This window comes from Gambusia affinis, linkage group LG18 (genome assembly GCF_019740435.1).
Source record: "Gambusia affinis linkage group LG18, SWU_Gaff_1.0, whole genome shotgun sequence".
Lineage (NCBI taxonomy): Eukaryota > Metazoa > Chordata > Actinopteri > Cyprinodontiformes > Poeciliidae > Gambusia > Gambusia affinis.
In genome coordinates this window covers 6,883,499-6,897,375 of record NC_057885.1, presented here as the reverse complement: position 1 = coordinate 6,897,375, position 13,877 = coordinate 6,883,499, and the positions used below count along the sequence as shown (strand labels likewise).

At 39.3% G+C, this 13,877-nt stretch overlaps 1 protein-coding gene across 1 annotated transcript; it reads right to left on the bottom strand.

Annotated features, from left to right (window-relative positions):
- Positions 1-11: 11 nt before the first annotated feature.
- Positions 12-6,186, bottom strand: LOC122820667. Its single transcript, XM_044098237.1, has 5 exons — positions 5,928-6,186; positions 5,393-5,695; positions 2,874-3,185; positions 2,339-2,641; positions 12-133 (listed from the first exon to the last, which is right to left on the bottom strand). The coding sequence occupies exons 1-5, from the start codon at positions 6,094-6,096 to the stop codon at positions 12-14; spliced, it is 1,209 nt and encodes a 402-aa protein (XP_043954172.1). The 5' UTR covers positions 6,097-6,186.
- Positions 6,187-13,877: the final 7,691 nt, after the last annotated feature.

Sequence of the window (13,877 nt, the reverse complement as noted above, 5' to 3'; positions counted from 1 at the left end):
CTATCCAATCATCATAGTTTTCTCTTCACTCTCCACTCAGCAGAGTTTCCTCCACAGTTCAGAGTCACAGACTCAGTGGTGAAGTGTTGCTCTCTGTCAGGACTCACTGAGAGAGACGCTGCTGGATGAGGATCTGAAAAACAACATGGAGAAAACTAGAAAATTTCTGAAGAAATTTAAACAGGGCTTGCCAAAGTGTGCTCATTGTTTGGAACCCAGCGTTCTGATGCTAAAACTAGCATTGATGTCAAGCTTAGCTAAAGTGTAGTCAACAGCATGTGGAGAATCACGAGCTTGTTGGCTAACATGGACTTATGCCATTCAGTAAGTTAAAATTAGTGTATAAACTAAATTGAGTCAAAATACTAGTGTTTGTCTAAATGCTCTCAGTAGCATGTGTGGAAACACTTGCATGTTGTCCTACATTGATTTTCTCTTTTCAATGTGCTAAACATGGCTAATAAATGAATAAAAAAAAGCTAAAATGCTTATTTTAGATAAAAGGCTAATACAAGGCAGTGCAGCAGTGGGGGGCAGTGAAATGACAATATCTTTGCTAATGTTAGTGCACTGCCTTGCTCCACAAGGCCTAAGGCTGTGCACTAACCTGAGAGGCATATTGAAGCTTTTATTTTGAAATTTTCAGTAAGCTTCCTTTTAAAAGGCCACACTAATCCCTTGTGTAACAGGAATTGGATTAAACCAGTCATATAAATCCAAAAACAGCAATTATCTGCTGTAAAAAATGTAAAGGCTTTTTTTTCTTTTGGAGAGTATGTGATGCTCCTATTTTAAATGCCCAACGGGGCTGTCAGTGAAGTTCCAGCCGACATATGGTAATTACTTCCTTTGCTCTTCTGCCATCTTGTCTGTATTAAGTGTTCTGCCAAGATGCAGTCCCTTTAGTTCTTCCTGCTAAGCCCTCCTCTGTAGTAAGTGTTTTGCCATGTCTGTAGTTCTGACATTCCGCCATCATTGTAGTTCTAAAGGGCAGCTCTCCTATGAGTGAGACACACAGGGGGAGATCAAATTCCATCTGTTTGAGGCAGTCACTATTTCTAAACAAATAAAGCAGTACGAACAACTGCTTCCCGTTGAGGAACTGTGAAACGTATTCGAAAACTGTTTGAAGAGCGTGAGAGGGCTATTACTTGTCCTTGATAGTATCTTGATTCATATCTGTACCTCATTAACAGTACTAGCAGCGAAAGAGAGATGGTGTGTGCTGAGGTCTGAAATTTTTGAAAAAGGATTCAAATGTATGGCTGGGAGTCTGAGGTTACCCTGTGACATCAATTCGCTCTGAAGCACCTGGACAGAAAATTGTAAGCCTTAGAGAAATTTCAAAACATTTTCCGGAAGCAGGCATTCAGTACAAAGTCATGACCAACCTTCATAACAATAGAGTGATTTTTGTAGGAGTGGGGGCGATTTGAAAATTGTTTAGGGGGTCAAATATCCACTCCATTTCTGTTTAAATATTGAACAAACTGTGGTTTAATATTGAAGCAGCACTTTAAATCTTTTTGTTTATTTTAGTGGCTGTTATTGCTCATCAGCAGAAGCATTTATCACTCTGAGGTCTTAAATACTAATGACAAAGTATTCAGAAAAATAATGAAGTGTGACCTCAACTTCTCACATCACCATCTGTGTAAATTGTCGCCTTTTCCCTCTCGTTTCTGATACGTTTAAATTAATTACAAATATAAATACTCTATGTCTGTTTGCTTCTGGAATGTGTGCCTTGTGAGAGATGCTTGCAAGAAGACATCTAAGCATGTCAAATTGGGAGCTGATACCAGATGGTCTGATAACTGACGTGGCAGAATAAACAATGGATGATTAAGAGTGGAAGTTTATGAACCAGAGACAGAGAAACTGTACATGAGACCACGGATGCACAAGACACCTAATTGTTCTGTGAGTTCATCAGTTCCTACATTATTGCTACAGAAGGAGACAAACAGAAACTGAACTCTGAACTTTGCACTCTACAGTACGGCAACATGTAGGTGCAACACACCTTTGACTCAAGACAACAGAAGAAGCAGCTACACTATGTGATTAACTCAAGATAACCAAATAGGCTGTGTAACTAGGACCGCCCTGAGGAAATAAAAGAAAGGACCTGACAGGAGCCATTTTAGAGCGGATAGGAGATTGTCACTAAGCATGCTCCTGTCTGTTCTTGCAAGAAAATCTAAAACTCACTTGTCTCTTTCTTCTTTTTAAGTTTGAGAATGCTTAGGTAGATTTGCAGCTCAGACATGAAACTAGGATAGATAAAGATGATGACTGAACAATGTAGCACTGAGAAGAAATTAACAGTACTGACCTTTAGACCAGACAAACGTTGGTTTGCTGTATAAACTGAAATACTCTGGGTTTTCTCTTCCAGCTCTACATACAAATCCTGCTGTTTGTTTCTGTCCGTGAATAATAAAGGAGTTCTCTACAGTCCCACTGATGCTACCAGGCAGCAACTCATATTTGTAGTTTTTCTTTGATAAATCAGGAACAGCTTTATACCAGTAGAACCTCCATCCTGTAGATGAAGGTTTAACCTCACAGCTCAGAGTCACTGAGGCTCCAGGACTCAGCCTTGATGGAGACACAGTCAGGACTGAATCTGGTGCATCTGTTGGAAGAAGAGTTTCAGTTAAAATCAATCAAATGCTCTGTAATACGTTGAATATGGAAAATTCTCTTGAAAGAAATTTTAGCTCTACATGTAGAGTTTTTTTTTGCTGTTTTCCACACTGCAGTCTAACTATTCTACTAGCAGCATTAGTTCAAAGATGGTCCTTATTCAAAGAAGAGATACACTGAACACATTGAACCATTTTAAGTAGCTCTGTAACATAACATACCATTTATTCTGATGTTGACTGCATTGCTGAACTCTCCTGATCCAGACTCACACCAGAACACTGCTTCATGGAACCAGTGACTGTTAATGGTACATGAGGATCCAGTCATCTCCCACCAGTTGGAGCAATCTGATAACTGGCGAACAGAGACTATTTCTTCATACTCCATCACTATCCAATCATCATAGTTTTCTCTAAATTCCTTCACTCTCCACTCAGCAGAGTTTCCTCCACAGTTCAGAGTCACAGACTCAGTGGTGAAGTGTTGCTCTCTGTCAGGACTCACTGAGAGAGACGCTGCTGGATGAGGATCTGAAAAACAACATGGAGAAAACTAGAAAATTTCTGAAGAAATTTAAACAGGGCTTGCCAAAGTGTGCTCATTGTTTGGAACCCAGCGTTCTGATGCTAAAACTAGCATTGATGTCAAGCTTAGCTAAAGTGTAGTCAACAGCATGTGGAGAATCACGAGCTTGTTGGCTAACATGGACTTATGCCATTCAGTAAGTTAAAATTAGTGTATAAACTAAATTGAGTCAAAATACTAGTGTTAGTCTAAATGCTCTCAGTAGCATGTGTGGAAACACTTGCATGTTGTCCTACATTGATTTTCTCTTTTCAATGTGCTAAACATGGCTAATAAATGAATAAAAAAAAGCTAAAATGCTTATTTTAGATAAAAGGCTAATACAAGGCAGTGCAGCAGTGGGGGGCAGTGAAATGACAATATCTTTGCTAATGTTAGTGCACTGCCTTGCTCCACAAGGCCTAAGGCTGTGCACTAACCTGAGAGGCATATTGAAGCTTTTATTTTGAAATTTTCAGTAAGCTTCCTTTTAAAAGGCCACACTAATCCCTTGTGTAACAGGAATTGGATTAAACCAGTCATATAAATCCAAAAACAGCAATTATCTGCAAAAATGTAAAGGCTTTTTTTTCTTTTGGAGAGTATGTGATGCTCCTATTTTAAATGCCCAACGGGGCTGTCAGTGAAGTTCCAGCCGACATATGGTAATTACTTCCTTTGCTCTTCTGCCATCTTGTCTGTATTAAGTGTTCTGCCAAGATGCAGTCCCTTTAGTTCTTCCTGCTAAGCCCTCCTCTGTAGTAAGTGTTTTGCCATGTCTGTAGTTCTGACATTCCGCCATCATTGTAGTTCTAAAGGGCAGCTCTCCTATGAGTGAGACACACAGGGGGAGATCAAATTCCATCTGTTTGAGGCAGTCACTATTTCTAAACAAATAAAGCAGTACGAACAACTGCTTCCCGTTGAGGAACTGTGAAACGTATTCGAAAACTGTTTGAAGAGCGTGAGAGGGCTATTACTTGTCCTTGATAGTATCTTGATTCATATCTGTACCTCATTAACAGTACTAGCAGCGACAAGAGAGAGATGGTGTGTGCTGAGGTCTGAAATTTTTGAAAAAAGGATTCAAATGTATGGCTGGGAGTCTGAGGTTACCCTGTGACATCAATTCGCTCTGAAGCACCTGGACAGAAAATTGTAAGCCTTAGAGAAATTTCAAAAACATTTTCCGGAAGCAGGCATTCAGTACAAAGTCATGACCAACCTTCATAACAATAGAGTGATTTTTGTAGGAGTGGGGGCGATTTGAAAATTGTTTAGGGGGTCAAATATCCACTCCATTTCTGTTTAAATATTGAACAAACTGTGGTTTAATATTGAAGCAGCACTTTAAATCTTTTTGTTTATTTTAGTGGCTGTTATTGCTCATCAGCAGAAGCATTTATCACTCTGAGGTCTTAAATACTAATGACAAAGTATTCAGAAAAATAATGAAGTGTGACCTCAACTTCTCACATCACCATCTGTGTAAATTGTCGCCTTTTCCCTCTCGTTTCTGATACGTTTAAATTAATTACAAATATAAATACTCTATGTCTGTTTGCTTCTGGAATGTGTGCCTTGTGAGAGATGCTTGCAAGAAGACATCTAAGCATGTCAAATTGGGAGCTGATACCAGATGGTCTGATAACTGACGTGGCAGAATAAACAATGGATGATTAAGAGTGGAAGTTTATGAACCAGAGACAGAGAAACTGTACATGAGACCACGGATGCACAAGACACCTAATTGTTCTGTGAGTTCATCAGTTCCTACATTATTGCTACAGAAGGAGACAAACAGAAACTGAACTCTGAACTTTGCACTCTACAGTACGGCAACATGTAGGTGCAACACACCTTTGACTCAAGACAACAGAAGAAGCAGCTACACTATGTGATTAACTCAAGATAACCAAATAGGCTGTGTAACTAGGACCGCCCTGAGGAAATAAAAAGAAAGGACCTGACAGGAGCCATTTTAGAGCGGATAGGAGATTGTCACTAAGCATGCTCCTGTCTGTTCTTGCAAGAAAATCTAAAACTCACTTGTCTCTTTCTTCTTTTTAAGTTTGAGAATGCTTAGGTAGATTTGCAGCTCAGACATGAAACTAGGATAGATAAAGATGATGACTGAACAATGTAGCACTGAGAAGAAATTAACAGTACTGACCTTTAGACCAGACAAACGTTGGTTTGCTGTATAAACTGAAATACTCTGGGTTTTCTCTTCCAGCTCTACATACAAATCCTGCTGTTTGTTTCTGTCCGTGAATAATAAAGGAGTTCTCTACAGTCCCACTGATGCTACCAGGCAGCAACTCATATTTGTAGTTTTTCTTTGATAAATCAGGAACAGCTTTATACCAGTAGAACCTCCATCCTGTAGATGAAGGTTTAACCTCACAGCTCAGAGTCACTGAGGCTCCAGGACTCAGCCTTGATGGAGACACAGTCAGGACTGAATCTGGTGCATCTGTTGGAAGAAGAGTTTCAGTTAAAATCAATCAAATGCTCTGTAATACGTTGAATATGGAAAATTCTCTTGAAAGAAATTTTAGCTCTACATGTAGAGTTTTTTTTTGCTGTTTTCCACACTGCAGTCTAACTATTCTACTAGCAGCATTAGTTCAAAGATGGTCCTTATTCAAAGAAGAGATACACTGAACACATTGAACCATTTTAAGTAGCTCTGTAACATAACATACCATTTATTCTGATGTTGACTGCATTGCTGAACTCTCCTGATCCAGACTCACACCAGAACACTGCTTCATGGAACCAGTGACTGTTAATGGTACATGAGGATCCAGTCATCTCCCACCAGTTGGAGCAATCTGATAACTGGCGAACAGAGACTATTTCTTCATACTCCATCACTATCCAATCATCATAGTTTTCTCTAAATTCCTTCACTCTCCACTCAGCAGAGTTTCCTCCACAGTTCAGAGTCACAGACTCAGTGGTGAAGTGTTGCTCTCTGTCAGGACTCACTGAGAGACGCTGCTGGATGAGGATCTGAAAAACAACATGGAGAAAACTAGAAAATTTCTGAAGAAATTTAAACAGGGCTTGCCAAAGTGTGCTCATTGTTTGGAACCCAGCGTTCTGATGCTAAAACTAGCATTGATGTCAAGCTTAGCTAAAGTGTAGTCAACAGCATGTGGAGAATCACGAGCTTGTTGGCTAACATGGACTTATGCCATTCAGTAAGTTAAAATTAGTGTATAAACTAAATTGAGTCAAAATACTAGTGTTAGTCTAAATGCTCTCAGTAGCATGTGTGGAAACACTTGCATGTTGTCCTACATTGATTTTCTCTTTTCAATGTGCTAAACATGGCTAATAAATGAATAAAAAAAAGCTAAAATGCTTATTTTAGATAAAAGGCTAATACAAGGCAGTGCAGCAGTGGGGGGCAGTGAAATGACAATATCTTTGCTAATGTTAGTGCACTGCCTTGCTCCACAAGGCCTAAGGCTGTGCACTAACCTGAGAGGCATATTGAAGCTTTTATTTTGAAATTTTCAGTAAGCTTCCTTTTAAAAGGCCACACTAATCCCTTGTGTAACAGGAATTGGATTAAACCAGTCATATAAATCCAAAAACAGCAATTATCTGCTGTAAAAAATGTAAAGGCTTTTTTTTCTTTTGGAGAGTATGTGATGCTCCTATTTTAAATGCCCAACGGGGCTGTCAGTGAAGTTCCAGCCGACATATGGTAATTACTTCCTTTGCTCTTCTGCCATCTTGTCTGTATTAAGTGTTCTGCCAAGATGCAGTCCCTTTAGTTCTTCCTGCTAAGCCCTCCTCTGTAGTAAGTGTTTTGCCATGTCTGTAGTTCTGACATTCCGCCATCATTGTAGTTCTAAAGGGCAGCTCTCCTATGAGTGAGACACACAGGGGGAGATCAAATTCCATCTGTTTGAGGCAGTCACTATTTCTAAACAAATAAAGCAGTACGAACAACTGCTTCCCGTTGAGGAACTGTGAAACGTATTCGAAAACTGTTTGAAGAGCGTGAGAGGGCTATTACTTGTCCTTGATAGTATCTTGATTCATATCTGTACCTCATTAACAGTACTAGCAGCGACAAGAGAGAGATGGTGTGTGCTGAGGTCTGAAATTTTTGAAAAAAGGATTCAAATGTATGGCTGGGAGTCTGAGGTTACCCTGTGACATCAATTCGCTCTGAAGCACCTGGACAGAAAATTGTAAGCCTTAGAGAAATTTCAAAAACATTTTCCGGAAGCAGGCATTCAGTACAAAGTCATGACCAACCTTCATAACAATAGAGTGATTTTTGTAGGAGTGGGGGCGATTTGAAAATTGTTTAGGGGGTCAAATATCCACTCCATTTCTGTTTAAATATTGAACAAACTGTGGTTTAATATTGAAGCAGCACTTTAAATCTTTTTGTTTATTTTAGTGGCTGTTATTGCTCATCAGCAGAAGCATTTATCACTCTGAGGTCTTAAATACTAATGACAAAGTATTCAGAAAAATAATGAAGTGTGACCTCAACTTCTCACATCACCATCTGTGTAAATTGTCGCCTTTTCCCTCTCGTTTCTGATACGTTTAAATTAATTACAAATATAAATACTCTATGTCTGTTTGCTTCTGGAATGTGTGCCTTGTGAGAGATGCTTGCAAGAAGACATCTAAGCATGTCAAATTGGGAGCTGATACCAGATGGTCTGATAACTGACGTGGCAGAATAAACAATGGATGATTAAGAGTGGAAGTTTATGAACCAGAGACAGAGAAACTGTACATGAGACCACGGATGCACAAGACACCTAATTGTTCTGTGAGTTCATCAGTTCCTACATTATTGCTACAGAAGGAGACAAACAGAAACTGAACTCTGAACTTTGCACTCTACAGTACGGCAACATGTAGGTGCAACACACCTTTGACTCAAGACAACAGAAGAAGCAGCTACACTATGTGATTAACTCAAGATAACCAAATAGGCTGTGTAACTAGGACCGCCCTGAGGAAATAAAAAGAAAGGACCTGACAGGAGCCATTTTAGAGCGGATAGGAGATTGTCACTAAGCATGCTCCTGTCTGTTCTTGCAAGAAAATCTAAAACTCACTTGTCTCTTTCTTCTTTTTAAGTTTGAGAATGCTTAGGTAGATTTGCAGCTCAGACATGAAACTAGGATAGATAAAGATGATGACTGAACAATGTAGCACTGAGAAGAAATTAACAGTACTGACCTTTAGACCAGACAAACGTTGGTTTGCTGTATAAACTGAAATACTCTGGGTTTTCTCTTCCAGCTCTACATACAAATCCTGCTGTTTGTTTCTGTCCGTGAATAATAAAGGAGTTCTCTACAGTCCCACTGATGCTACCAGGCAGCAACTCATATTTGTAGTTTTTCTTTGATAAATCAGGAACAGCTTTATACCAGTAGAACCTCCATCCTGTAGATGAAGGTTTAACCTCACAGCTCAGAGTCACTGAGGCTCCAGGACTCAGCCTTGATGGAGACACAGTCAGGACTGAATCTGGTGCATCTGTTGGAAGAAGAGTTTCAGTTAAAATCAATCAAATGCTCTGTAATACGTTGAATATGGAAAATTCTCTTGAAAGAAATTTTAGCTCTACATGTAGAGTTTTTTTTTGCTGTTTTCCACACTGCAGTCTAACTATTCTACTAGCAGCATTAGTTCAAAGAAGAGATACACTGAACACATTGAACCATTTTAAGTAGCTCTGTAACATAACATACCATTTATTCTGATGTTGACTGCATTGCTGAACTCTCCTGATCCAGACTCACACCAGTACACTGCTTCATGGAACCAGTGACTGTTAATGGTACATGAGGATCCAGTCATCTCCCACCAATTGGAGCAATCTGATAACTGGCGAACAGAGACTATTTCTTCATACTCCATCACTATCCAATCATCATAGTTTTCTCTAAATTCCTTCACTCTCCACTCAGTTGAGTTTCCTCCACAGTTCAGAGTCACAGACTCAGAGGTGAAGTGTTGCTCTCTGTCAGGACTCACTGAGAGAGACGCTGCTGGATGAGAATCTGAAAAACAACATGGAGAAAATAGCTTTAGCTATGACAAAACCATAGCTAAAGCCTAACACTTTCTTTTCATTTTTTGTTAAAGACTTCATTGATTAATTTGGAATAAAGCCATACATTCCTCTTTGTATTTTTATCCTTGAATTATACTTTTCAGTGAGGTTTGGTTTAGTTGTTCAGTAGTCAGCTGCTGAGATCTTAGACTACGACTAAACTTGTTCTAAAGGTTCTGAGTGAAATCACTCGCACTCTGCGGTGCCCCTTCTAAGACTCATATAATACGGTAATCCCAGGTGGATCTCCAGGAGGGGAAGAGGTGAAACCTGAAAATGAAGGACGGTTACGGTTTAATGAGTCCATTAATTGTTTGCATGCAATGACTCTAGTGACATTTGTAAGAGCTCTAACATATCATATATTTGGTTTCACTTACCATGAACACAAGACCATAACAGTAAAAATATAAAAAAATATATTTAGGACTATTCTAGGAATTGACATTTCACAGATAGCTTCGGTAAACTTTTATTGTCAACCTGGAAACATAAATAGGCTACAATTAGAATAAGATCTCTAAGTATAGTTTCTTATGTCATTGTGTGAATTTAAGTCTGATTTTGTTTGGAAATGAAATGGGGGAAGAAGAGACAAGAACCGAGGAAGAAAGAGTTGGAGAGCAATAATATTTGACAGAGGTGATGTCACAAAAATTAGCATGAGAATGTGTTCAGTTCTGGTCTATTATGTTCATCAGAATGTTTCACACGGCTGTGGAATCGTGTGCAATTTATTCCAACTTGGTGTTTTATGGCGAATGATCCAAATTTGAGGCTTGGCCACGCCCACATGCTTTGACGCAGCAAAACGATTTTGATAACTTTTGATCTTCAGTGCCTTAAGACTCTGCTAAGTGATTTTAAAGTCTGTAGGTCAAAGGTTGTAGGGAGGAGTTTGCTCAGATAAATGTCTAAAATAGACAAAATGGTGGCATTGATCCAAAATGGCCAACATCCTGTTGGATTTGGACCATGGGTTCAAGAGGTGTTTTTAAAGATCCTGTGAAGTCCCATGTGTGTGCTGAATTTCATGATTGTCAAAGCATGGCTTGGGGCTAATTGTTTTTAAAGATTTCTAGGGGGCGCTGTTGGGGAATTCAGCCACATGTAACAGAGAGAAATCAGGACGACTTTGGAGATGAAAAGCTAAGATGGAGACTGAGACAAGCTGTTATTATCTGTATCTTTAAAGAAGAGCTGGCCGGACAGGCTGCATCCAGGATGAGAGAAAAAGCTTTCATACCCAAAGAGTCATATTTATCTGTTTTAATATTAATAATAAATAATTTCAATTTGGACAGTTTTTCCTTGTATTTTCATCTCTTAAATATAGAACTATTTTAGCATTTGACTTATATGTGCATAGTCTATTGCCTTTTAAAGGAACAGTAACTTCTGTTCTATCAGTGTCGTTCTCATTCTTCTCACTATTTAGTCATCATTTTTAAAATGTGGCTCTCCTCCACACTTGTTTGCACAGATGTATTTTACAAGTGTGATTGTAAATCGTGTGAGGCATTGTCTTTTTTTTTTTTTTTTCTTTTCTGGCTGCTCAGTGGTGCAGTTGCCTTGCAGCAACACGGTCCTGAGTTCAAATCCCAGCATGGGCTCCCCGCCCATTGATTGCTGGAGAGGGGCACCAGCACCCCGTCTAACCCCAATAAGCGTGTAAAGAAATGGATGGGTTTAGACTGTGAAAATATAAAATGCAAAATCAATGAACTGTATTATGGCAGATATGTTTAAATTGATAATTCATAATGTTTATTTTGAATTATTTTAACAAATTTCAAGTATCTCTGAGGATGACATCATGAGCATTTGATCTTTGAGACCCGACTTCAAAGATTGGTAATAATCATGGATGGATAAAGTCGATGAACACATGAGTATCGATGGGACAAAAACCAGAACTGACCTGAGGACCAGACGAACTTTGGTTTACTGTAATCAGTGAAATATTCTGGGTTTCCTCTTCGAGCTCTACATGCAAATCCTGCTGTGTGATTCTGTTCATGAATGATGAAGAAGTTCGCTAAAGTCCTATTGATGCTACCAGGCAGCAGCTCATATCTGTAGTTGTTCTGTGATCGATCAGGAACAGCTTTATACCAGTAGAACCTCCATCCTGTAGATGAAGGTTTAACCTTACAGCTCAGAGTCACTCGAGCTCCAGGACTCAACCATGATGGAAACACAGTGAGGACTGAAACTGGTGCCACTGGATAGTGATTGATAACAAAACAAGGAGAAAACAAAGTTATACAGGAAATGTTTTAAGTCAATGGGCTTGTTGACATGAACATGCAGAAAAATGTAAAGTATTTACAATAATCCACTCAAATAACTTTGATGCTAAAATTACAGTCATATTGTTTTGTTTACTGAACAAATGATGTTAAAAGAGCCTGAAACTTTCTGACATGCAGCTGATCAGAACCAAATGGTTAAATAAACGTTCAAAACCAAAGAGTTTCCATTTACCTTGAGAGTTTCCACAGCAGAGAAAACTGAGAACTGCAAAAAATAAAGATTGGTACTTCATTAGATCTATTGGAAAAGGGGAAATAGATGTTTTCTTTCTGTATTTGTTTTAGGTCAGTTTTTAAGTTGAAGTGTAAAAACTGATGTTTGCTCAGTTTATGTTTCTAAGTGAACACAACAAATGAATCCATCTCATCCTGATCTTCTCATTTCAATCATTTTCCTCAATCTGATCGATTAAACGTCATGAACTCACTCAGGAAATCCAGCACACAGAGCAAAGCGTGGTCCATCTTCACGTCACACACTGGCGATGTGTCGCTCTGGTTATTTCCACTAGCAGCAGACAGACCAACATTGCAGAGGAGCTGAGCATAAAACTCGGTGCACAGTGTTTGAAGTTGTTCTGTTTCCGTTTCACAACGTTAACCACACTGCTGTGGTTTTTCACTGCAGCATACCTTTACACACTTGTTCTTCCTGCGCTTCATGTCCAACATATAGGTCACAGAGACTGGACAGAACACAGTTCTAAGGAATATTTAGGCTCCTTCTCTATTAGGAAAACATCAGATTTAGATTTTAAATCAGTTCATTTCTTCCGAAATAATCACATTTACTTCTTTGTCCTTGAACAAATGCGTCACTAAATTAATTTTTTGTTTCATCAAATTATTTTTTTCCACCAATGTGCATCCATTTATCCGTTTGACTGTTGACGACATTTTTGCTGAAATGTTGCTCATGTTTCCATGTTAGGTTCAAAGTGAGGAGATGACTGAGTAAAATGGCGTCAGTTTAGAGCAGGGAGTTTTGAGGAAGTGCTCCCGTTAAATACGTAGAGCTTTCTTTATTCGTTTTTCACATTATCTTTAACTTTAAAGATAACATGTTTGTTAACTTTAATTAAGGACAATGATCTGTCAGCTTAGCTTAGTCTGCCGATGTTGGTTGCTCGCTATGGATATGGTGAGACTGTTGGTGTGACGCTGCCTGAGGCAGTTCAAAGAGCTTTACGTCATAAAAAATACAAAGTCATAGAACACACAGTGGATAACTGGTGTTTCATTTCTAATGTTTCAGCAGCAGCAGGTTGGATTTAGTCTAGATTTAAAAGGAACTCAGTGTTTCGGCTGTTTTGCCATTTTCCAGGAAGGATTGACAAAGCAACATCAGATCTTTATTGTATTGTGGTGCCAGTGATTTATGAACTGACAACAGTATTTTGAAGCTTATATTCTGAGCCAGTGCTGAGGCACCAGGGTTAGAGCAGGACTGTCAAACTCCAGTCCTCAAGGGCCACTGCAGGTTTTAGATGTGCTACAGGTACAAAACGCTGGAATGAAATGGTTTAATTCCCTCCTCCTTGTGTAGATCAGTCCTCCAGAGCCTTAATGACCTAATTATTCTGTTCTATGTGGTGCAGCAGAGGCACATCTAAAAGTTGCAGGACAGCGGCCCTTGAGGACTGGAGTTTGACATTCCTGATCTAGAGTCTAAATTCTGCAATTTATTTTCTTGTTTTATGTTTAACTACGTCTAAATAACTATGAGACTCTCTTCCAGCTTCATGTGTTTTATGTCAGTGGCAAATAAAACTCAGTAAGATAAATTCAGACAAGAGCGGTTTAACACAGACATTGAACTTGGATCCATTTCTGGGCCGGCGGTGAATCTTCAAGCCTTTCCTGTTTGGGGATTCAGTCGCAATGATCGGCCTCAAACGACCCTGGAGGATTTCAACGCTCACCACTTCATTTTGGGGGATTTTTATTTTATTATCGAGCTGGGAGGCTCTTTCTTGTCTTGGTTTTTATGTGTCAATTGATCAGATTTGTCTGCATTCCTTTCTAAGCGGTCAGTTGTCTGCTGCATATCTTTGGGTTGGTGAGATTCCGGCACATTGTCCAGCTCTTGTCCACTGATGACGCCTTCGGGGTGAAAACTTTCTTCCCTCTGGTCTAGTTACAGTTTGCTTCTCTGTCTCCTACAGCTGATCTGAGTGTAAGGTTAGGGTTAGGGTTGCCTGCTCCCTCATCTGACTGCTCTCATTCAGTAC